We start from the raw sequence: 25,446 nt of genomic DNA, 5'->3' as shown, positions 1-25,446 counted from the left end.
AGGCTTACCAATTAATGTCAGTTGCTTGGATAATTTTGGCATTATATCAATACCATTTTTCAGCCAGGTTATTTTGGGGTTGGGGATACCCTCTGCATGACACTTCAGGCTGGAAGACACTCCAGGTTCCTGGGCCTGGGTTTCTGGATACACTCGTATTACTGGAGGAACTAAAGAAAACATTAAAGTGGTGTTACATAGATAATATAATACTAAGTACTAATTGAATGCTTACAACTACACTGCTTATTCTGTAGAATGCCAAATTAATTATGTCTTAAATTGAAAATAGAATTGTGTTTCATTTACTTATAAAAACATAAAGCAGTAATGTAATACCAGATGTCTGTAAAGGGAATGTAATAAATTCTAGCAGTCATACTTGCAATATAATAATGTAAGCAAGTAGAATAAGAATAAGCAAACCATTGTTAATTTTATGCTGCTCAGTTACTGATAGTTATCAGTGGACATGAGTGGATATCGTCATTTCCTTCCTTATTCGGCTGGCTAATAGAGTTTACCGAATAGCTGCTGCGGGAACCCTCATACCTGGATTGCTCCCGATAATCAACTGTCCGGGACCGCAGCTGCATGTGTCACGGCTGTGTGATAGTCGCAACACACAGGCTCTACGTTCATATGTTGTGACTGTCACACAGCTGCAACACATGCAAATGCAGTGCCAAACACCCGATTATCGGGAGCGATCCAGGCATCCTGGTTCCCGCAGAAGCTATTCGGTAAGCTCTATTAGTGAGCCGAATATGGAGGGAGCCGACGATATTCCCTTATGTCTAGTTATCCGCATGAAAGGATTAAAAAAGTGTAAAAGGCATAAAAATAATGTTGAGAGGGCCAAACTTTTAAATTCATATTTTGCATTTGTGTTCACTAAGAAAGCAACTGTAACATCAACTGATCTTCACGGTGCCATTAAAGGAATAAAATAATTCACACTATCTATAAACATAGATATGGGGAAGAAACACTTAGTTAATGTAAACAAATTTAAATCTCCTGCTCCAGATGAATTACATCCTAGGGTACTGAGAGAGTTAGCAGAGAAAACTGCAGAACCACTAGACAGAATTTTTTAAAAATCCTAGAGAACAGGAGAAGTCCCAGAAGATTGGAGAATGACAAATGTTTCCCCTATCTTCAAAAAAGGAAAGAAGATGGAGCCAAGAAATTACCGGCCAGTGAGCCTTACTTCTATACCAGGAAATATATTGGAATAATATATAAAACAGCGTGTATGTAAGTATTTGGATAAGAATACGGTAAATAACCAGAGCCTGCACGGGTTTGTAGCAAACAAGTCAAGCCAGACTAATGTAATTTCCTTCTATGATTGAATCACTGACTGGGTGGATCAGGGAAATACTGTAGATATAGTATACTGTATCTCGACTTCAGCAAAGCATTTGATAAAGTATCTCATACTATAATAATTGAAAACATGACCAAGTATGGGCTTGACAAAGCTATGGTTAGGTGGATTTATAACTGGCTCAGTGATCTTACTCAAAGAGTGGTAATAAATGGTTGCACATACAATTGGAAAAGTGTTTTAAGTGGGTCCCACAAGGCTTTGCCCTGGCCCCAGTGCTTGCATCATTTTTATAAATGGTCTTGATAAGGGAATTGAAAGTAAACTAATCAAATTTGCAGATGATGCAAAGACAGGAGGGATAGCTCTCACTAGAGAAGACAGAGAAAGGATTCAGAAGGATCTAGATAAGCTTTAACAATAGGCTGTGTCAAATAGAATATTTTTTAATAGTGAGATATGCAAGATTCTACATCTGGCGAACAAAAATGAATATTTCATCTACTGAATGGGAGGAATAGAACTAAGCAACAGCAAGTGTGAAAAAGTCTTTGGTGTACTAATAGATCACAGACTTCACATGAGTCAACAGTGTGATGTAGCAGCAAAAAAGGCAAACACAGTTCTAGGATGTATTAAGAGATGCATAGAGTCTAGATCACGTGAAATAATTATCCCTATCTACTCCTCCTTGGTCAAGCCTCATCTGGAATACTGTGTCAGTTCTGGTTACCACATTTAAAAAAATACATTGAAAAATTGGATCAAGTTCAGAGAAGAGCTACCAGGATGGTAAGCTAGCTGCAAAGTATGTCCTGTGAGGAACGGTTAAAGTATCTGAGAATGTTTAGCTTGCAAAAAAGAAGGCTAAAAGATGACTTAATAGCTGTATACAAATATCTGAAGGGATGTCACAGTGTAGAAAGATCATCCTTATTCTCATTTGCATAAGGAAACACGAGAAGCAATGGAATGAAACTGAAAGGGAGAAGGTACAGATTAGATATTATAAAACACTTTTTGACAGTGAGGTAATCAATGAGTGGAACAGGCTGTCATGAGAGCTGTTGAGTTCTCCTTGAATGGGAATCTTCAAACAGATGCTGGACAAACATCTCTTTGAGATGATTTAGTGAATCTTGTGCAGCATTGAGCAGGAGGTTGGACAAGGTGACCCTAAAGGTCCCTTCCAACTATAACATTCCATGATTCTTTGATCCATACTAGGTAATACCACACCTCCCAATTATGAAAGCTAGGAAAGAAGAACACACACAGTAGCTTTTATTTTGCAGTAAGCCACGTTCCATACCTCTTGCTATTCAAAAAAATTTGCCCACATTGAAAAATAACTCCTGATGAAGCTCATTAGTGTTTTTCCAGAGTATGTTACCACTTTTATAGCCTTCACAGTGCCCAACATATACGGTATGATGCCCATCAAGGCACCCTCTATATGGTATAATTCTACCACAGCACCCACACACAGTATAATGACCTAGCAGTATATTTTTCCATGTACACAGTACAACACCCCCAAACAATTTGAATCCACTAAAGCGCCACCACACAAGCATCCCAATTGTCTCCATCCCTGCTCTTTATCAACTAAGCTCTGTCTAGTGACCTGAAAATGTCTTCTGCCCTGAAGTTCCTTTAGTATCTATATGGACGGAACAGAGGATCAAGAATCGGACAGCACTCTGCTTCATCATCATGCTCAATTATGTCTGTACTCAATGAATTTTGGTCCCAGCTTGGCAGAATGGACTTTAAGTTTAATATTTTCTTGTAGATGACCACACATTATCACAAATCCCAAAACTGGGACCATCTATGCATATTTTATTGGCAAAGTTGGTATTTCTGTCCAGTGCCATTTTTAAGTTCTGTCTGATGTCAGATCAGATCTTATTTATATTTCAATTTTCTGGCCTCAGACATGTCCGTATTTGAGGCTGAAAATGAACCTCCACAATCAGCCTCCACAATTTAAGAAGTATGGTTGGAATAAGGCTAAACCAATAATGGGTCAGATAAGAAATATTTTTTAAACTCAGTGAAGGCACAGATTTCCTCAGGCTTCCAGTTGACCATATCAGCCCCCTTCTTAGCTAAATTAGTCAATAGTTTAGCAATTTTGGAAAAATATTTACTATATGTATGATATTATTAAGAGAACCCAAGAAAGCACTACAAAAACTTAAGTCCTGGGTTGGACCTAAACTAAAATAGCATGTACCATAGAGGGATCAGTTTGGAAACCTTTGGTGGATAAGACATACAGTGTATAACAAAAGTCTACACATCCTTGTTAAAATGCAATTTTTTTACCATTGGCTATGTACCTGTGGAAGTGGAAAGGATGTCCACGAAACTCATAGTTTTATAGCTCTGAATAAAATATGCAACTCTTCTGAACTCTGTGATTCCCTTGCCTGATTTTGGAGGAGCGCGGAATTGTCGGCATCTTGACTATGCTATCCAGAATTTCTTGAAGATCCTTTGCGGGTTCAGTGCCCTCTGCAGCCCTCCTATCATACTTACTATATGAGTTGTGCATACTCACAACGTGTACAGGTGAGAATTTTACCTTACAGTAAACTTATTGTTATTTTGGTAACTGCGATATTGCGCATATAATAAAGTCATGCCAAGAAGAATCATCTCATAAGTTTTGATAGACTTTAATCTGTACAAACCCATTGAGAAACAAACTGAAATCTTTGTTGAGTGGGATACAAACAACAAAACTAAAATAATGTGGTTGCATAAGTGTAATTGGTGATGTGGTTGTGATCAGATTTCACCATCATATTTAAACTCATCTTAAATAATAGTCAGTACACAGCTGCCATCATCTACAGTGTTTTTATTAACCTCATATAAAGTTTAATTGTTCTAGTAGGATTTTCAGAATTGCAAAATCTAGATATAGGGGGTATTGGACTAAGTGCTAACATGAAAAATATATACCCCACTTTTCCTTTAAATGTTAATTATAGGTTTCTCTATGTACCTACCAGAGGGGTGGCTTATAGATATAAGTATAAGTAACGGAATATATTATATAGTTTTTGCTATTGCACTTTAACGTTATGTCCTCCGATTTATATACAGTACATCAGGTGGGGGTGGTTACTCTTCACAGTAACACTCTGCAGTGAATACTATCTAAAATACGTCATCAGGCATACGTTCCTGTAGGTGGAATGCAAATTCATCTAACGCGTGTGCAGTTCAATCTACACCGTCACTTCCCGTATCATGAAGGCGGAAGATGGGTCCCCTAATGCATTCCAGGGTGGAATGCACTCACACGTTACCACCAGAGGGACCAGATCTCTCTACATGAAGCTAGTGCACAATGTGAATATTGCAAGCTCAATTTTTGAATGGCTACATACTATCCAGAGGATGGATAAGATTATGCTCATGTATATTAGGACATTGACTGCAGTGTATAAACCCTTGAATCTACTGAGGGTTGGTCTGGGGGAGGAGTTTTAGTAATCCCACTTTATAAAGTAGAGTGGGTCTGCATTTGCACCATGCAGCATCTATTTATCTAACCTCCTGAGGAGCCGTCAGGTGAAACGCATAGAGGTTCCTGGACATCGTGGTTTTGATAAGTACCCTTCTTATATCTACTTCCATGATTATCTGTATTTTTTTATCTAAATCTAAAATTAGAATATGTACTGCTCCAAACTTGATGGATATACCCCCTGGTTATTGTTGTGACCTGAACATCAATAGGGTCTCCTAGAGCTAGCCGTCATGGAGCAAGGGCGCCATATCCACTGACAAGTAGGGTGCTAACCTCCGCTGACAGGTTGGGAGCAGCGGAGGTGCAATTCAGAAAGAGGGGCTATCTTATCAAATTCATAAATATCATCTTTATCAAGCAAGGCATTTCAGTCCCTTTCCCTGGTCTGAAGCATATATATATTGGTTGCACTGCCTGTTTTTTCTGACCTATACTATCTTTCCATGTTAAGAAATTGTATCAGCTGGCACTTACCGGTAAGGCACAACAGGAGAATAGGGTCAACTATCGGTGAGCGGGGGTGCCATTCTCGTGTGGGTTGATATACAGTCATGGACAAAAATTTTGAGAATGAGACAAATATTAATTTTTCCAAAGTCTACTGCTTCATTTTTTCTAATGGCAATTTGCATATACTCCTGAATGTCAGAGTGATCAGCTTAACAGCAATTACTGTACTTGCAAAGTCAATATTTGCCCAGAAAATGAACTTTAACCCACAAAACACATTTCAACATCATTGCAGTCCTGCCTTAAAAGGAGCAGCTAACATCGTTTTAGTGATTGATCCATTAACACAGGTGTGGGTGTTGATGAGGACAGGGCTGGCGATCAATCAGTCATGATTAAGTAAGAATGACATCACTGGACACTTTAAAAGGAGGCTGGTGCTTGGTATCATTGTTTCTCTTCAGTTAACCATGGTTATCGCTAAAGAAACACGTGCAGCCATCATTGCACTGCACAAAAATGGCCTAACAGGGAAGAGTATCGCAGCTACAAAGATTTCACCTCAGTGAACAATCTATCGTATCATCAAGAACTTCAAGGAGAGAGCTTCCATTGTTGTCAAAAAGACTCCAGGGTGCCCAAGAAAGACCAGCAAGCGCCAGGACCATATCTTAAAACTGTTTCAGCTGCGGGATTGGACTACCAGCAGTGCCGAGCTTGCTCAGGAATGGCAGCAGGCTGGTGTGAGTGCTTCTGCATGCACTGTGAGGCGGAGACTCTTTGAGCAAGGCCTGGTTTCAAGGAGGGCATTAAAGAAGCCACTTCTCTCCAGAAAAAACATCAGGGACCGACTGATATTCTGCAAAAGGTACAGGGAGTGGACTGCTGAGGACTGGGGCAAAGTCATTTTCTCTGATGAATCCCCTTTTGGATTGTTTGGGACATCTGGAAAACAGCTTATTTGGAGAAGAGGTGAGCGCTACCACCAGTCTTGTCTCATGCCAACTGTAAAGCATCCTGAAACCATTCATGTGTGGGGTTGCTTCTCAGCCAAGGGAATCGGCTCACTCACAGTCTTGCCTAAAAACACAGCCGTGAATAAAGAATGGTACCAGAATGTCCTCCAAGAGCAACTTCTCCCAACCGTCCAAGAGCAGTTTGGCGTCCAACAATGCCTTTTCCAGCATGATGGAGCACCTTGCCATAAAGCAAAGGTGATAACTAAATGGCTCATGGAACAAAACATAGAGATTTTGGGTCCATGGCCTGTAAACTCCCCAGATCTTAATCCCATTGAGAACTTGTGGTCAATCATCAAGAGACGGGTGGACAAACAAAAACCAACAAATTCTGGCAAAATGCAAGCATTGATTATGCAAGAATGGACTGCTATCAGTCAGGATTTGGTCCAGAAGTTGATTGAGAGCATGCCAGGGAGAATTGCAGAGGTCTTGAAGAAGAAGGGTCAACATTGCAAATATTGACTTGCTGCATTAACTCATTCTAACTGTCAATATAACCTATTGGTACTCATAATATGATTGCAATTATATTTCTGTATGTGATATAAACATCAGACAAACACTAATAAAAACCAGAGGGCAGCAGATCATGTGAAAATATAATTTTGGTGTCATTCTCAAAATTTTTGGCCATGACTGTATGGTGCCAACCTCTGGAGTCAGGTAGGCATTTAGACAAGGGTTCATCCATAGAGTCAATGCAGCTTGCACTTTTAGTGTGTGGTGTTTGCAACTGTTGTATGCCCCGTTTTTAATGGTTTACATTAAAAGTTCTATTTTATATTTTATCTTTTTTCTTTTCTTTGAGGTTTACTTTTTTTCATGTTAGCACCTAGTAGGATTTTCCTCACGTTTTCGAAGTAACATTTCATAGCAAAATATATGATCCGTAAATAGTTTACATCACAGCAAAGGGATCTACTAGTTTAAGCCTTTATCTACCATCGATACTCATTAAAACAGCAGCCGCTAAGGGTACTTATTCCTTCTTCGCCCTTTTAAAATAATGATCGGATATAAGGCTGTGGTGCCCTCCAGAGTAAGAAAATCTCCAGGGTATCGGCTACCTGGGGTAACTGAGACCCTGCAGAACATGATTAGGGCTGGATTTTCCGATGTCCAATCATGTGATCGCCGTTATTCAGGGAATAACGGTGATCATAAAACAAAGTGTGCCTGCTGTTTCAATGATTTCTCTCTCTTCTGACATGATATACATGTCAGCAGAGAGAGAAATGTATATGTAAATGTATATGTAATGTAAAGTACTGCAGTGTGCAGATGCTGGGCCTCTCTGACCTTCCCCAGTGCCTGCACACTGTAGTACTTTACTCTACCCTCAACAGGGCAGATAAGTATGCCTGCGCAGGAGAACGATGTCAGGGGTCAATGAAGCAACAGGTGTGGGACATCGCAAAAAGATCGGAGGCGTCGGACCCGCACCTGCGACACCCAATGGACCGGACCGCACCGGACCACCCCCCCCCCCCCTCCGGGTGAGTATAATAAAACTTATTTTTCTTCTGTTGCAGGTCGGATCGGGGGCTTATCTACAGAATTATAGAATGCTGTAGATAAGCCCTGAAAGGCAGTGGCCATATCTTATATCAGCCAAAACTGCTGGCAGGTCCACTTTATGGCCATAATGGGCTCAGTCATTAAGGGGTGAAATTTAGCTGTCAAGAGAAGTGTTTATTTTTTTTCAAGGTGTAAGATATACCATTTAACACTGTGAAGATGGTCATCAAGAAATGGATTAAATTTGGCACAACAATGACATTACCTAGAACATATGTGATGGCGGAATAAATTTTAATTTTAGAAAGTCTTCACCCTTGATTGGAAGCTGTTTGCTTTCTCATATGCTGTGCTGCTGATTCTCCAATTTAGCTCCTTGAAATGTTACTGAGTCCTGTCAGTTCCCTCCTCTCTTCTGGATTACCTAGAACTGCACATCTTTCAAAGAGGCCTGCAGCAACATTAAAGGGGCTGCTGGAATTTTTGACAAATACTGGCTGTGCATTGCATAAGACAACAACCTGCAGTATTCTTCATGTTTGGTCTGTAGGGTAGATTGGCAAGACTAAATAATTTTTTCCAAAAAAACATCCGAACCATGCTACGTTTTGCCATAATCTGATTAATAGATTATATGTGCTATGTGCATAGTCAGTAAGCTGACAATCAGTGGTTGGGGCAGGGTTATATAGAACTCATGAACGTGGTGGATTACGTGGCAGCAGATTTACTAGTTCTCTAGTGATCATCTCCTGTTTATAAAACAGTGATTTTATCAAAATTACAGCAAGCAGCCCAGCAAGTGACACAAAGCTTGTATCAGGATATCTGTCTCTACATATGCTGTCAGATTAGGTGCTAAAAAACTGGTGACAGGTTCACTTTAATTATATACATTTCACAGATGTGATAAAAAAAATTATTCTGGCTACCAAAACATATACTACTTTTATTATGAAGTCTTTGAACATTATATAGTGAGCTCACAAGTGCATACATTTTGCTTAGTGCAGCAGAAACACAGATATAATTATGTTGCAGCCTGAAATTAACAAATTGATTTATAGTCATGTTCTTCTCCTGAAAGGGAAACTTTTTTTTTTCAGGAAATGATTAAAAGTCTGGGCAATACATAGTCTGCTACTGTCTGTAGTATGTATTCAGCACATTCCTAGTTGGAGTAGAAAATTAATACGTACTGATAACTCAGCAAGAGTGAAATGCAGCAATATTCTCTATGTGTAATATTAGTGTTGACTTGAAAATATAATGTTAAGATGATATACACCCATCAGCAATAACATGTATAGTGTATGTAGACACTGCGGCTAGCTGCATGCATGCAAAACTCCATCCAGACTGTGCGGCCATTGTGCATCATGGTGGGCAAAGTTTCACATGCATGCAACAAGATGCAGTACATGGCATCTCCTTAAAACTGGTCAAGTGAATAACATTGAATATAACCGGTACAGTGGTTACTGTCAGAGAGTTGGATATGTCTGTCATTGTGTCAACTGTAGATAAACACTATTGGGAAACAGAGCACACCAGATCATAGGATGATAATTTATAAAAAGATATGTTAGATACAGGTAATGTGCTCACCTGAGCGAGTTGTGAAGGCACCACTACTGTTGAATGCTCAAAAACTCCACCAAGATACTTCAAGTAAAAGACAAATCACAGTTTGTGCTTCACTAACCAAAATCAAGGTCATTGATCCAATAGCATAAAAAGATTTTTTTACTCTACTCTTCATTAGCCAATAATATGAAGAAGTGGTTTTTATTCCATTGTCATTTCTTTCATTGCTTCAACTGTAGTTTCATGAACTTAATGTGCCATTAACATGATGGGGAAATCAGGGACCATCTTGATATATTCTTAAAATTCACACATATATACTTGTTAGTCTAGCAGCATATGCCCAGACATGTCCAGATTTGCTAAGTCATTGACTATTGATTAGAATTGCTGACAAGGGTGAGGTTAATCAGATGAACTTTAGGATTGTACGTGTCGTACGTGTCTGTTCGCAAGTTACCTCTTATGTAAGAATAACCCGATGAATTAATGATGGCCTCATATGTAATAAACAGCTGATTCGCGCTCAAACATAATGTATACACCTACTCAAAAGGGTATATAATGGCATATAACCAGTAAACTTTATGGCATCTGAACAGATTACGTCTGTCTCTGTCCATCATTAAGTACAAAGAAAGAAAAAAAGCCAGCTCACCGATATATGCAAGAAGCACGGAACTTCGTCCTGACTCGACGTGATGCAAATCCAAGTAAAAGAGAAAAATGTTCCAGCTTCTTTGATAAAATGTAAAACTTTAATCCATCATATAAAATAGTAGAGGACACACTCCTGGGACAATGCCATATCACAAGTGAAGAAAGCTACGCGTTTCGACCATACGGTCTTTGTCACAGCTGATCTGCTCAGCAGTCCATCCGGTATAAGAAGGACTGACCTACCAATGGAAAGGTAAAGCAAAAAAAAAAAAAAGAGGCGCTCACCTGACCAACAGTACTTTGGATCACAAACACATATAGATCATTGCCAGATATTCTAAAAAATATAAACAATACATATATACATATACAATGGTAAGATACAATAAATCCCATATATACAAAAAAAAAAAAAAGGACAGAAAAACACAAAAAAAGGCTAAAAAACATGCAATATATAAATACATGAATCTATGCCTGCACTGCAATTTACCGTCTCTAATAGTGAAACATAAGTTCACTTTATTTATTTAAACCATGCGGAAATCTAGTACCCAAATTAAACATCCAAAAGGCTTCCCGTGTGAGTAAAGACCTATGCATGTCTCCTCCCCGCGGAGGTTTTTTTATTTTTTCAATGCCCGTTACTCTTAAGGAATCAGTACTGCGTGAATGCATTTCAATGAAATGTCTTTCTGCTGAGGAAACGGTACGATTGCTGTTAGTTGTACATTTGATATCGTACAAATGTTCAGAGATGCGGTTTTTTAGTTTTCTGATTGTGCAACCAATGTATGATTTATCGCAGGAAATGCAATCTATTTTGTATACTACAAATCGTGTGTTACAATTAATAAAAGTTTTAATTTTGTATTTATTTTCCATACCCCTAGTACCAAACAATTTTGTAACTATTAAATGCTTACAGGTAGTACAATTAGTGATATTGCATTTATAGCAACCCGTACAACTAAGCCAGGTGCTATTAGGTTGTTTGGACATAAAGCAATTAGGGGATAATATGTTGCCTAGCGTAGGTGCCCTTCTTGCTACAACGTTGCAACCATTATTTAACAATACAGCAAGAATGGGATCTTCAAAAAGAATTGGAATAGCCCGATTAATAATTGTTTTGATCTCATTAAATTGCGGGCTAAATTGTAGACAGACATATGGCTTAGTTGCCACATTTTTATGGATGTCATTTTTGTTTTTATTTTTCTTATGGCTAGATTCCACATCTAAAAGATCTGACTGATTCTTCTGTTTGCTGTGACAAAGACCGTATGGTCGAAACGCGTAGCTTTCTTCACTTGTGATATGGCATTGTCCCAGGAGTGTGTCCTCTACTATTTTATATGATGGATTAAAGTTTTACATTTTATCAAAGAAGCTGGAACATTTTTCTCTTTTACTTGGATCTGTCCATCATTGCTTAAGGTACCGTCACACTCAGCAACTTTGCAAAGAGAATGACAACAATCCATGACGTTGCAGCGTCCTGGATAGCGATCTCGTTGTGTTTGACACGCAGCAGCGATCTGGATCCCGCCATGCCATCACTGGTCGGAGCTAGAAGTCCAGAACTTTATTTTGTCGCCAGGTCGGCGTGTATCACCATGTTTGACATCAAAAGCAACGACGCCAGCAACGAGCATAAGGGGCATCGCAGCGTCTCCTTCTAGCCAGTCGGTACACTCCGGCTGTTTGACATGGAGCTAACAACCAGCGAGAATGAGAAGTGAGTCGCCGTTACATCACTGGATTGCTCCTGCATCGATCTGGAGTAGCTGTGTTTGACGTCTCTACAGCGACCTAAACAGCGACGCTCCAGTGATCTAGTTTAGGTCGGCTCGTTGTCTATATTGCCGCAGCATCGCTGAGTGTGACGGTACCTTTAAGCATCCTCACATCTGGCAGCCATCCAATATCCCTGAGGGTCTGACTTGAAGACCACCCTAAAAAACAGAAAGAATGGTGAGGCGTAAGATCTGAGAGATTTTTACAAAGGCTAAACTATGATGGAGGCCAATCTCTTGGATAGGAGGTGTTGTGCTGAACTTGCCAGTGTCTTCTACATGTTGAGTGGAGCTCTATTGTCCAGTTTCCTTCAATGCTTGCATCCATTCACATCTTCTGCTTATAACAGTTGATTAATAGGGCTGTCAGATATCGAACTCCCACTGATCTGACCTATACTAATGATAAGTCATCTCATTAATATTAGATGCCTGGGCAATGTCTTTGTAATTCACCTGTCCCAACTCTAGCACAAGGCATTGTTCCTTTTTCATATGGACAGTGTTTACTCAGGTCAGGTAACCAGGTAAGTAAGGATTGTTCATGCAGCTATGTATTGTCTGAGTACTCAGAAAGTATAGCACACTGCACCATTTGCTTTTGCAGGAGTAAGGCTACATTCTTACATTCATGAACAGTATGTCCAGTCGTACTCTGGCCAATGTTACTCAGGTACCCAGGTAAGATTTCTGATGTCAGCCTCAAAGACCTTTTAATGACAGCTCAGGCAGCTATATGTTGCCAGAGTATTCAGGAAGCATAACATCTTGCCACAATGTGCTTTTGCTGTAGCTAGATAGCATACACAAATCTGTGTGACACATCTGTGTCCTGTGCTTTGATGTTACATAGAAGGGAGTTGGCATCACTGTTGCAGTGAGTCAATTATCAGCACCTTTACACATAGTACTGATGATGTGCCTGACATAGCAAAATGCCTCCAGTACTAGACACAAGTCATAAAAGATGCTGCTGTACCACAGGCTGAACAGTCTCAGGAAACATGTACTGTGTATTGGACAGTCATGTAAGTGTATAAAGTATAGCACTCAAAATAACTTTTTTGACAAAAAATACGCCATTGTTATTGTGTGGAAAATCACATTAAATCTCCTGGTAGTGCAGTGGTCTCTGGATTATAGACCAGGGCAGGTGTTTCTGCTTATTGCAGCTCTATTAGGTATTTTGTTGTGGACTCTGTTTTTGGGCTCCCTCTGGTGGTTACAACTGGTACTGGGTGACTTTGGTGGGTTGCGGTCTCTGGTTTCCACCTGTCCATCAGAGGCTGGGTGTTTCCTATTTAACCTGGCTTTCCTGTCATTCCCTTGCCGGCTATCAATGTATCAGTGTGTCTCTGTTACCTTTGCTACCTGCTCCTAAAGCCTTCAAGACAAGCTAAGTCTGGATTTCCCTGTTTCATGTTTGTTTTCATGTTTTTTAGTCCAGCTTGCAGATATGTAATTCCCTGTGGCTGGTTGCTCTAGTGGGCTGAAATTACCACTCATTTACCATGAGTTGGCACATGAGTTCAAGTAATTTCAGGATGGTATTTTGAAGGGTTTTTAAGCTGACCGCGCAGTTCACCTTTTGTATCCTCTGCTATCTAGCTTGTAGCGGGCCTCATTTTTGCTGAATCTATTTTCATAACTACGTATGTGCCTTCCTCTCATTTCACCGTCATTATATGTGGGGGGCTGCTATTTCTGTGGGTACATTTCTCTGGAGGCAAGCGAGGTCTGTTATTCTTCTGATAGGGGAAGCTAGATCTCCGGCTGGCGCGAGGCGTCTAGAGTCCCCCCAGGAACGCTCCCCGGCTGCTGCTAGTTGTGAGTTGAGGTTCAGGATCGCGGTCAGCTCAGGTTCCATCACCCTAGAGCTCGTCCTGTTTTTTGCCTGTGTTCTGTTGTTCAGATTCCCTGCCATTGGGAACATGACAGTATAGCCGGCCCACAGAGTGTTAATTGTTTGGGCTGAAGCAGGAGGAAAAGAAGTGTTGAGGAGAATTTTTTTTTTTTTTCCCCTCAGAGTTTTGCTGCCTAGCCCTTAATTGCTGTCTAGCTGCTTCTTACCTCCTCTTAACCCTTGAATGGCTCTGACCTTAGCTGTTTAAACATGGATGTCCAGAGTTTGGCTTCCAGCTTGAATAATCTCGCTGCTAAAGTTCAAAACATACAGGATTTTGTTGTGCACACTCCTATGTCTGAACCTAGAATTCCTATTCCAGAGTTTTTTTCTGGAGATAGATCTACCTTCCTGAATTTCAGGAACAATTGCAAATTGTTTCTTTCTTTGAAATCTCGCTCCTCTGGAGACCCTGCTCAGCAGGTCAAGATTGTGATTTCTTTCCTGCGGGGCGACCCTCAGAATTGGGCATTTGCACTGGCACCAGGGGATCCTGCATTGCTCAGTGTGGATGCGTTTTTTCTGGCACTGGGATTGCTCTATGAGGAACCTAACCTGGAGATTCAGGCTGAAAAGGCTTTATTAGCCCTCTCTCAGGGGCATGATGAAGCGGAGGTATATTGTCAAAAATTTCGGAAATGGTCGGTGCTTACTCAGTGGAATGAGTGCGCCCTGGCTGCAAACTTCAGAGATGGTCTTTCTGAGGCCATTAAGGATATTATGGTGGGGTTCCCTGCGCCTACAGGTCTGAATGAGGCTATGACTATGGCCATTCAGATTGATCGGCGTTTACGGGAGCGCAAACCTGTGCACCAGTTGGCGGTGTCTTTTAAACAGGCACCTGAGACTATGCAATGTGATAGAATTCAGTCCAGAAGTGAACGGCAAAATTATAGGCGGAAAAATGGATTGTGTTTTTATTGTGGTGATTCAGCTCATGTTATATCAGCATGCTCTAAACGCACAAAAAAGGTTGATAAATCTTTTGTCATTAGTACTCTGCAGTCTAAGTTCATTTTGTCTGTAACTCTGATTTGTTCACTGTCATCCATTTCCGTCGATGCCTATGTGGATTCGGGCGCTGCCCTGAGTCTTATGGATTGGTCATTTGCCAAACGCTGCGGTTTTAGTCTGGAGCCTCTGGAAATTCCTATTCCTTTAAAGGGAATTGATTCTACACCATTGGCTATGAATAAACCGCAGTACTGGACACAAGTGACCATGCGCATGACTCCCGTTCATCAGGAGGTGATTCGCTTCCTTGTACTGTATAATTTACATGATGTACTAGTGCTTGGTCTGCCATGGTTACAAACTCATAATCCAGTCCTGGATTGGAAAACAATGTCTGTGTTAAGCTGGGGATGTCAAGGGGTTCATGATGATGCATCTCTGATTTCAATCGCTTCATCTACTCCTTCTGAGGTCCCTGCGTTTTTGTCTGACTATCGGGATGTTTTTGAGGAGCCTAAGCTCAATTCGCTCCCTCCTCATAGGGATTGTGACTGTGCTATAGAATTAATCCCTGGCAGTAAGTTCCCTAAGGGTCGTTTATTTAATCTGTCAGTGCCAGAGCATCCTGCTATGCGGAATTATATTAAGGAGTCCTTGGAAAAGGGACATATTCGTCCATCTTCGTCCCCTCTGGGAGCAGGTTTTTTTTTCGTGGCTAAAAAAGATGGTTCCCTGAGGCCTTGTATAGATTATCGCCTTCTGAATAAGATTACAGTCAAATATCAATATCCATTGCCATTATTGACTGATTTGTTTTCTCGCATTAAGGGGGCTAGGTGGTTCACTAAGATAGATCTTCGTGGTGCGTATAATCTTGTGCGGATTAAGCAGGGTGATGAGTGGAAAACCGCATTTAATACGCCTGAGGGCCATTTTGAGTATTTGGTAATGCCTTTTGGACTTTCTAATGCTCCTTCAGTCTTTCAGTCCTGTATGCACAATATTTTCCGTGAATATCTGGATAAGTTTATGATTGTGTATTTGGATGATATTTTGGTGTTTTCTTATGACTGGGAGTCTCATGTTCTACAGGTCAGGAAGGTGTTTCAAGTTTTGAGGGCCAATTCTCTGTTTGTGAAGGGCTCAAAATGTCTCTTCGGAGTCCAGAAGATTTCTTTTTTGGGGTACATTTTTTCTCCTTCTACTATTGAGATGGATCCCGTCAAGGTTCAGGCTATTTGTGACTGGACACAACCTACATCTGTTAAGAGTCTTCAGAAGTTCTTGGGTTTTGCTAATTTTTATCGTCGGTTCATTACTTATTTTTCCAGTGTTGTTAAACCTTTGACTTATTTGACTAAAAAGGGTGCTGATGTTGCTAATTGGTCTCCTACGGCTGTGGAGGCCTTTCAGGAACTTAAGCGCCGGTTTTCTTCTGCTCCTGTGTTATGTCAACCAGATGTTTCACTTCCTTTTCAGGTTGAGGTTGATGCTTCCGAGATTGGAGCGGGGGCAGTTTTGTCACAGAGAAGTTCCGATGGCTCGGTGATGAAGCCATGTGCGTTCTTTTCTAGAAAATTCTCGCCCGCCGAGCGCAATTATGATGTGGGTAATCGGGAGCTTTTGGCCATGAAGTGGGCATTTGAGGAGTGGCGTCATTGGCTTGAGGGTGCTAGACATCGTGTGGTGGTCTTGACTGATCACAAAAATTTGATTTATCTTGAGTCTGCCAGGCGTCTGAATCCTAGACAGGCTCGTTGGTCGTTGTTTTTCTCTCGTTTCAATTTTGTGGTTTCATACCTGCCAGGTTCAAAGAATGTGAAGGCAGATGCTCTTTCCAGGAGTTTTGTGCCTGACTCTCCTGGAGACTCTGGGCCTACTGGTATCCTTAGGGATGGGGTAATATTGTCCGCCGTCTCCCCAGACTTGCGACGTGCATTGCAGGAGTTTCAGGCGGATAAACCTGATCGTTGTCCACCAGAAAGACTGTTTGTTCCGGATGATTTGACCAGTAGAGTCATCTCCGAGGTCCATTCTTCTGTGTTGGCTGGTCATCCTGGAATATTTGGTACTAGAGACTTGGTGGCCAGGTCTTTTTGGTGGCCTTCTTTGTCAAGGGATGTGCGTACCTTTGTGCAGTCTTGTGAAGTGTGTGCTCGGGCTAAGCCTTGCTGTTCTCGGGCTAGTGGGTTGTTGTTGTCCTTGCCTATCCCGAAGAGGCCTTGGACTCACATTTCCATGGATTTTATTTCAGATCTTCCTGTCTCACAGAAGATGTCCGTTATCTGGGTTGTGTGTGATCGCTTTTCTAAGATGGTTCATTTGGTACCCTTACCTAAGTTGCCTTCTTCCTCTGAGTTGGTCCCTTTGTTTTTTCAGAACGTGGTTCGTTTGCATGGGATTCCGGAGAATATCGTTTCTGACAGGGGATCCCAGTTTGTGTCTAGATTTTGGCGGACGTTTTGTGCCAAGATGGGCATTAATTTGTCTTTCTCATCTGCATTCCATCCTCAGACGAATGGCCAGACGGAGCGTACTAATCAGACCTTGGAGACTTATTTAAGATGTTTTGTTTCTGCTGATCAAGATGACTGGGTTGCCTTTTTGCCACTGGCCGAATTTGCTCTTAATAATCGGGCTAGTTCTGCTACTTTGGTTTCTCCTTTCTTTTGTAATTCGGGGTTTCATCCTCGTTTTTCCTCTGGTCAGGTGGAGCCTTCGGATTGTCCTGGAGTAGACGTGGTGGTGGACAGACTGCATCAGATTTGGAATCAGGTGGTGGACAATTTGAAGTTGTCTCAGGAGAAGGCTCAGCAGTTTGCTAATCGCCATCACCGCGTGGGTCCCCGACTTCGTGTTGGGGACTTGGTGTGGTTGTCTTTTCGTTTTGTCCCTATGAAGGTCTCTTCTCCTAAGTTTAAGCCTCGGTTCATCGGTCCTTATAAGATCTTGGAGATTCTTAACCCTGTGTCTTTTCATTTGGATCTCCCAGCATCGTTTGCTATTCATAATGTGTTCCATCGGTCGTTATTGCGGAGGTATGAGGTGCCCGTGGTTCCTTCGGTTGAGCCTCCTGCTCCGGTGCTGGTGGAGGGAGAATTGGAGTATGTTGTTGAGAAGATCTTGGATTCTCGTGTTTCCAGACGTAGACTCCAGTATTTGGTTAAGTGGAAGGGTTATGGTCAGGAGGATAATTCCTGGGTGGTCGCCTCTGACGTTCATGCGACTGATTTGGTCCGCGCCTTCCATAGAGCTCATCCTGATCGCCCTGGGGGTTCTCGTGAGGGTTCGGTGACCCCTCCTCAAGGGGGGGGTACTGTTGTGGACTCTGTTTTTGGGCTCCCTCTGGTGGTTACAACTGGTACTGGGTGACTTTGGTGGGTTGCGGTCTCTGGTTTCCACCTGTCCATCAGAGGCTGGGTGTTTCCTATTTAACCTGGCTTTCCTGTCATTCCCTTGCCGGCTATCAATGTATCAGTGTGTCTCTGTTACCTTTGCTACCTGCTCCTAAAGCCTTCAAGACAAGCTAAGTCTGGATTTCCCTGTTTCATGTTTGTTTTCATGTTTTTTAGTCCAGCTTGCAGATATGTAATTCCCTGTGGCTGGTTGCTCTAGTGGGCTGAAATTACCACTCATTTACCATGAGTTGGCACATGAGTTCAAGTAATTTCAGGATGGTATTTTGAAGGGTTTTTAAGCTGACCGCGCAGTTCACCTTTTGTATCCTCTGCTATCTAGCTTGTAGCGGGCCTCATTTTTGCTGAATCTATTTTCATAACTACGTATGTGCCTTCCTCTCATTTCACCGTCATTATATGTGGGGGGCTGCTATTTCTGTGGGTACATTTCTCTGGAGGCAAGCGAGGTCTGTTATTCTTCTGATAGGGGAAGCTAGATCTCCGGCTGGCGCGAGGCGTCTAGAGTCCCCCCAGGAACGCTCCCCAGCTGCTGCTAGTTGTGAGTTGAGGTTCAAGATCGCGGTCAGCTCAGGTTCCATCACCCTAGAGCTCGTCCTGTTTTTTGCCTGTGTTCTGTTGTTCAGATTCCCTGCCATTGGGAACATGACAGTATTTAGGTTTGTAGGATCCATCAATCCCTGCCAGTTGTCCATTGTTTCTTGGAGGGATTGCATCTCTGTCTGGCTCCACTGCCCTGCCGTCATTTCTGCTAAGATAAGTGCCCTGTTTTTGTTCTCTGTAGCACGCATGCAGTGTGCTTTTATGTGCAGTGCAATCTATTGTGTTTTTGTCCAGCTTTGACTTGTTTGGATTTTTCTGTCATGCTGGTTTCTCTGGAGATGCAGATATACATCCTATGTCTTTAGTTAGATGTAGTAGATAGTATATTCTGCTGTGGAATTTTCTAGTGTTTTAATACTGATCGCTTAGAACTCTGTCCTATCCTTTCTATCTAGCTAGAAGGGCCTCTTTTGCTAAACTCTGTCTTTTCTGCCTGTGTACGTATTTCCTCTTAAACTCACAGTCAATAATTGTGGGGGGCTGCCTATCCTTTGGGGCTCTGCTCTGAGGCAAGATAGGATTTCCCATTTCCATCTTTAAGGGGTATTTAGTCCTACAGCTGTGTCGAGGTGTCTAGGCCTGGTTAGGTACATTCCACGGCTACTTCTAGTTGCGGTGTCAGTATTAGGATTGCGGTCAGCACAGGTACCACCTACTCCAGAGATAGTCTCATGCGGCTCCAGGGTCATCGGATCATAACAGTAGAGGTATGCTTTAGCTGTTAGGTCAATTTAATTTTAAATTAAAAGAATTTTGCATATGAAAGCACTAGCTACTTGTTCTTACTAAACGTGTATCACGGGGTTACCGTGACAGTGAGGAGCCAGAATATTGCAGCCTCTGATTGCTCCTACTCCTTTGCTGAGAAGAAGCATTTCTCCTTCATTTTAAATGTGTTTATTCCTTCTGGCAGAACAGGGGTTAATCGGTCATGTTGGAGATCCCTGTGCTCACAGCTGAGCTCAGTTAGCCACTCCTTTCCCCTTTATAATCTGGGCTCTATTACAAATCCTTGTCAGAGCTAGCATTTGCTGTATGGCTGAAGGATGGAGAGGAGTTCATATGAGGAGAGCTGTAGGAGTAATCTGTGATGGTTGCTTGGTTTGTATGTGTGGTAATTCCTTATCCTTTTCTGTTTCGGTTTATTCCCCTACCTTCACAACCCCGGTGGATTCCTCTGTTATTTGTGAGTGAATATGTTGTGTGTCTGGAGTTTTCCCTTGTCTGTGTTGCCCTGTTTGTCGGGTTGGTGTACTGCAGTGCACAGTTGTACCCCTTTGTACCCTTTTCTGTGATTGAGGGAAGAGAACAGACAGAGGGCTAACTCAGGAGATAAGTCAAGGCTTGGAGGCCCTGACATCTTCACCATCTGAGGTATCCCGGGGAGCAGGGTGAGCTAGGTCACCCCCTAGTGTTAGGAACAGAGAAGGAGCCCCTGGTTCCCGGTCACCCGACAGCTGTGTCATGACAACGTATTAATGTAGTAATTATAGCGTGTACAGCATGTACTATTTTTACTCAGCCATGACATATTAAAGAGTCAGTGGAGCAGACCCCATTTAATAAAAGTAATTTGATTACAAGTATCGACTAGAAGTAGTGATTATCCTGTGACACTCTCACATTTTATTGTCACGGGTTTGACATTTCTTTTATGAACTAAAATGAACTGTGAAATTTGTTTCTATTGGGATAAAACATTACAAATAATTGCTCTTTGAGAAGCAGAAAACAAGATATGTGGTTTCTAGTATTGTTACAAACATGATAAGCAGCAAGTAATTGGAATATGTCATGGTGTGACATCACACCCAACTAGGATGAGGGCAAAATAAGCCTCAATGAGCCATGCAAGTCAGAATTAGGCAAGCACTACACTTTGGACATGAGACTACATGTTTTAGGCAAGATGCGCCAACAAACACCTTTGAATTGTGCAATTATTTTGGAGGAGTGATTTGGCTGCCAAAAACAAATATCCAAATCACAGTCAGTTTGCAGACAGGTCACACTTGGATGTGAATTGCTTGCGGTCAGCAATGGTGAAGCTGGACTTGTTACCTGCAGTCAGAAAGTCAAGAACTTTGGAATTTTTGTGACGTCACAGATGCATTAGGTCATGATTCACAAAATGATCCCACCAACAAGATGCAATGCAGCAATATGACATCACAGTCTGTCGCCAGAGAGTAGACCATTTTTTGAAACTGTACATGTTGCTACACCTTGTATGAATGATGCCAAAATGCAGTTGTTCCCTCAAGCTGCCAAATATCATAAAATCTAGACAATCAAAATTGCATTCTTAGAATTTCCTTAAAAAATTAAATTTTATTATGAATATTTTAAAAATACACCACCCAGTGCTATTTAGGCACAATTCGGCCTAAAGATAAAAAAAAGACCAAGGTCTAGCGCATACCCTGCAATGGCCTACTCTGTCACCTGCCTGGCTGTGGAGGTTGGCACCCTAATTACGATGTTTTGGCGCCCCCACTCAACGTGGACTACCCCTCACTGCCCTAGATCACCCTATGCTGCAGGTGTGAAAACAAAATACAGAGATGAAGAAAGCAAAAAAATGGTCAAAAAAAAAACACAAAAAAAACTCAATAGAAAAAAAGCCAAAGAAAGAGGGTTAATTTCAGAGAATGAATATAAGTTTATGTTACCCGATAAGGTTGTGATTCCCACATTCTATGCCTTACCAAAAGTGCACAAAGGCCTAGTGCCTTTAAAAGGGCGTCCGATAGTATCAGGGATAGACTCCCTAACACAAAACAGTGGGGTGTACTTGGACAGAGTTCTAAGATCATTTGTCACATCGCTTCCATCCTATGTGAGGGATACCTCACATCTGTTGTCAATGCTTGAGGGGATCACTTTGGGTAATGGGACACTTATAGCGTCAATAGATGTTGAGGCGCTGTATAGCTCTATCCCACATGAGTGTGGCAACAAAGCCGTGGCACATTTTTTACGGACTAGAGCAGTGGAATGTGTTGAACACAATATCTTTATTCAAGATCTCCTCATGTTCGTCCTGACCCATAATTATTTTCTGTTTAATGGGAAGTACTTCCACCAGCTCAGGGGTACAGCAATGGGGAGCCCCTGTGCCCCCACATATGCTAATATCTTCCTGGGCTGGTGGGAGGAAACTCTAGTGTTTGGGAATGAAGAGGTATGGTGGAGCCCTTTTATCAATTTATGGGCCAGATATATTGATGATATTTTGATTTTCTGGTCCGGCTCTGCGAGTGACTTTTGTAGGTTTGTGGAGGACATCAATACGAATAATTTTGGTTTAAGGTTTACATCTGAGTACCATGAACATAGCATTAATTTCTTGGATCTGACAATTTCAAAAAGACAAGACGGGGGGATTGAAACCTGTACCTTCCGCAAACCGACTGCCGCTAACAATCTGTTACGATGGACCAGCCATCATCCAGTACCTCTTAAAAGAGGAATACCTAAAGGGCAGTTCCTACGTATCAGGAGGAACTGCTCTGATTTGGGGGTGTACAGAAAACAAGCTGATGATTTATATGGCAGATTTAGGGCAAGAGGATATCCCAAAGAGACATTAGATGGTCCATTTAGGGAAGCTTTCACTGTCAATAGGCAGTCCCTCCTACATAAAAAAGATCGGGAGGAATCGGATAAAATTGTCAGGATGATTGGTACATTTGACGGGCAATCTGAGAGGGTTTTTCAAGTATTTCAAAAACATTGGGGCATTCTGCTGGCAGACCCTAATGTAAGCAACTTTATATTCCCCAAACCCAGTATAACGTATAGAAGGGGTAAAACCATAGGGGATGCATTGGTTCATAGCTTATATGAGAAACCCCGTAGGGAAGGAACATGGCTGGACAGAAAACCAAATGGGTTCTTTAGGTGTGGCAATTGTTCTAGATGCTCACTGATGACACAATGTAAAACCTTCTGCAGTGCGGCAAATGGCAGGGAATACCAGATCAGAGATTTTGGAAACTGCAAATCTACCGGGCTAGTCTACAAGGCCATGTGCACCTGCCGGAAGGATTATATAGGTAAAACAACCAGAGAACTGAGGGTAAGGGTGAGAGAGCACGTGGGTGATATTAGAAACAAGAGGGACACCCCGATAGCTCGCCATATGAATGAGGTACATGGGGGCAATTTGAAAGAAATCACCTTTACCATGGTGAAAATAGTTAAACCAAAAACAAGAGGGGGTGATCTAGACAAGGTTATCCAACAAAAAGAAACTGAGTGGATGTTCAGATTACAATCTTTGTCCCCAAAGGGCCTGAATGAATATCTTTCATATGCTTGTTTTATTTAACAGTTCCCCTCACCTTGTCCATTTGTGTGTTGTTTTTGGTTTTTGTAGTGGTCTCTTTTGGGGTCGAAGGCCGTATGATATGTGGAGGTTAATGGATTTATCCTTAAAGCTACATGTTTTTTTGAGCATGTTTGTACATGTGACACATTGCCTGTAATTTTCTATTAGTATCTTTATGCCCTTTAATGGACTTTATAGTTATATTTTTGGAAATGTACCCTGCCTTTCCATTTTTCTGTGTGCCAACAAGTCATAGTATATGCTTATGTGTGAAAGGAGCAATAATATATGAAAATCTATTGGGTGCACTTGGAGCGTTTCCGGTCATGCGCTGCTATGTGGAGAATGATACTCTGTAGCGATCAGTTCTGCTTCCCGGTCATGCGCTGTTGCGTTGAGAATGAAACGCTTTAGTGACCAGTTTTGCGGATGGCAGGCGAGAAGGTAACGCATTAGCGACGTAGAATGAAACGCAGTAGTGATCAGTTTGCTCCGATTAATGCGCAGGCGCATTGGCGCCTAGCTGGTAATAATCTCCTGATGACGTGAATGATACTTCCGCATTTGCGCGGTAGCAGCACCCTGACGCCGGAGAAGCATGGCATATTGGTACATCAATCCTTTTGGATTTGGCAGGTAAATAGTTCATCACTCAGGCTTTTTCTGGCCATGATTATTGGTGGCGATGCTGATTGGAGCATGTTTATGAGCGGGGGTTATTTAATTCCACCCGTATAAGCCACTGGTCATGCTACTCATCTATGGCATCTAACATTTTGAGAACCCTCTGACGGGCCTCCTGATGAACCGAACTACGGGGAAACGCGTTGAGGCGAGGCACAGTGTATCATGATAAGTAACACGCCATTCTGCTTATACCATTGTAAAATTGTACAGTCTTGCCTGTTTTAGGCTTTTGCACTAGTATCTCTGTGACTGTTTAGCCCTGTTTATATATGGGGGCAACCCCCTAGGGCTGGGATATCTATGGCTTGATAGTCCATGAAGAAGAAAATGTATATGGTATAATTTGCAATTTTTAAGGCAGTTATCTATGCTAAGGCTATGAGGCGAAGTGCAATATATCATGATATATAACATATAATTCCACCTACACCACTGAGATACCTTAAATACTTGGCCCTGGGTATCTATTTGGGTTGTGTTTAATATTAACTGCAGGCTTTAATCCCTTATGGGTATAATTTATGCTAATAATAGCTAGACAAACTGCAGTATTTTGAGTATATGTGGTATAGGCTGTAGTGATTGATGCTATAAATTTTTATGTGGCACATCTGACAGCATACCCATTGCCTATTATTGGTGTTTAGCAAATTGGTTTATGAAAGGGGCCGGAGCCTATATAGGTCTTATCTAATATCCTGCTTTTGCCTCTGTTCTTTTGCTAATTTTTTTCTATTGAGTTTTTTTTGTGGTTTTTTTTTTTTTGACCATTTTTTTGCTTTCTTCATCTCTGTTCTTATGTATTTTGTTTTCACACCTGCAGCATAGGGTGATCTAGGGCAGTGAGGGGTAGTCCACGTTGAGTGGGGGCGCCAAAACATCGTAATTAGGGTGCCAACCTCCACAGCCAGGCAGGTGACAGAGTAGGCCATTGCAGGGTATGCGCTAGACCTTGGTCTTTTTTTTATCTTTAGGCCGAATTGTGCCTAAATAGCACTGGGTGGTGTATTTTTAAAATATTCATAATAAAATTTAATTTTTTAAGGGGATATATGTTCACTAGTTAATTCAGATTCCCAGGTTTATAAATATTTTTTCCTATAATTCTTAGAATTTCCTTCAATGTTCTTTTTATCAATAAATTTTCATTTTCAACATTTTCCATGGAAACGTAAAAATAATGAAAAATCACCATATTCCCCACATAATAATAATAAAAATAATAATTTTATTTCTATAGCGCCGACATATTCCGCAGTACTTTATATTTTAGAGGGGACTTGTACATATAATAGACATTACAGCATAACAGTAAGCACATAAATAAAAACAGACACCAAGAGAAATGAGGGCCCTGCTCGCAAGCTTACAAACTATGAGGAAAAGGGGAGCCACAAGCTGTGGATGGTAACAATTGCTTTACTTGTTCGGACCAGCCATAGTGTAAGGCTCAGGTGTTCATGTAATGCTGCATGAACCGGATATCAGCCTAAGTATGTAACAGTACAGACACAGCTATTAAATGCATAAAGCGTGTGAGAGCATGATGCGAGGTACCTGGTTATGGTAAAAAATTTTAATGGGCATCACAGGGATAATTAGGTTAAAGCATTGAGACGGTGGGCCTGTCT

At 41.5% G+C, this 25,446-nt stretch overlaps 1 protein-coding gene across 1 annotated transcript in view; it reads right to left on the bottom strand.

The window, feature by feature from the left end:
- The window catches only part of FSTL4 (follistatin like 4), a 1,598,383-nt gene that overhangs the window by 72,933 nt on the left and 1,500,004 nt on the right, over positions 1 to 25,446 (bottom strand). Inside the window, exon 9 of the mRNA XM_077266082.1 lies at positions 9 to 170. Coding sequence (XP_077122197.1) covers positions 9 to 170 — 162 coding nt within the window. The remainder of the gene's footprint in view (positions 1 to 8; positions 171 to 25,446) is intronic.

The sequence above is a fragment of the Ranitomeya variabilis genome, chromosome 5 (genome assembly GCF_051348905.1).
Source record: "Ranitomeya variabilis isolate aRanVar5 chromosome 5, aRanVar5.hap1, whole genome shotgun sequence".
Taxonomy (NCBI): Eukaryota; Metazoa; Chordata; class Amphibia; order Anura; family Dendrobatidae; genus Ranitomeya; species Ranitomeya variabilis.
The sequence above is the reverse complement of the archived record's forward strand: the minus strand, read 5'-3'. Positions and strand labels throughout refer to the sequence as shown.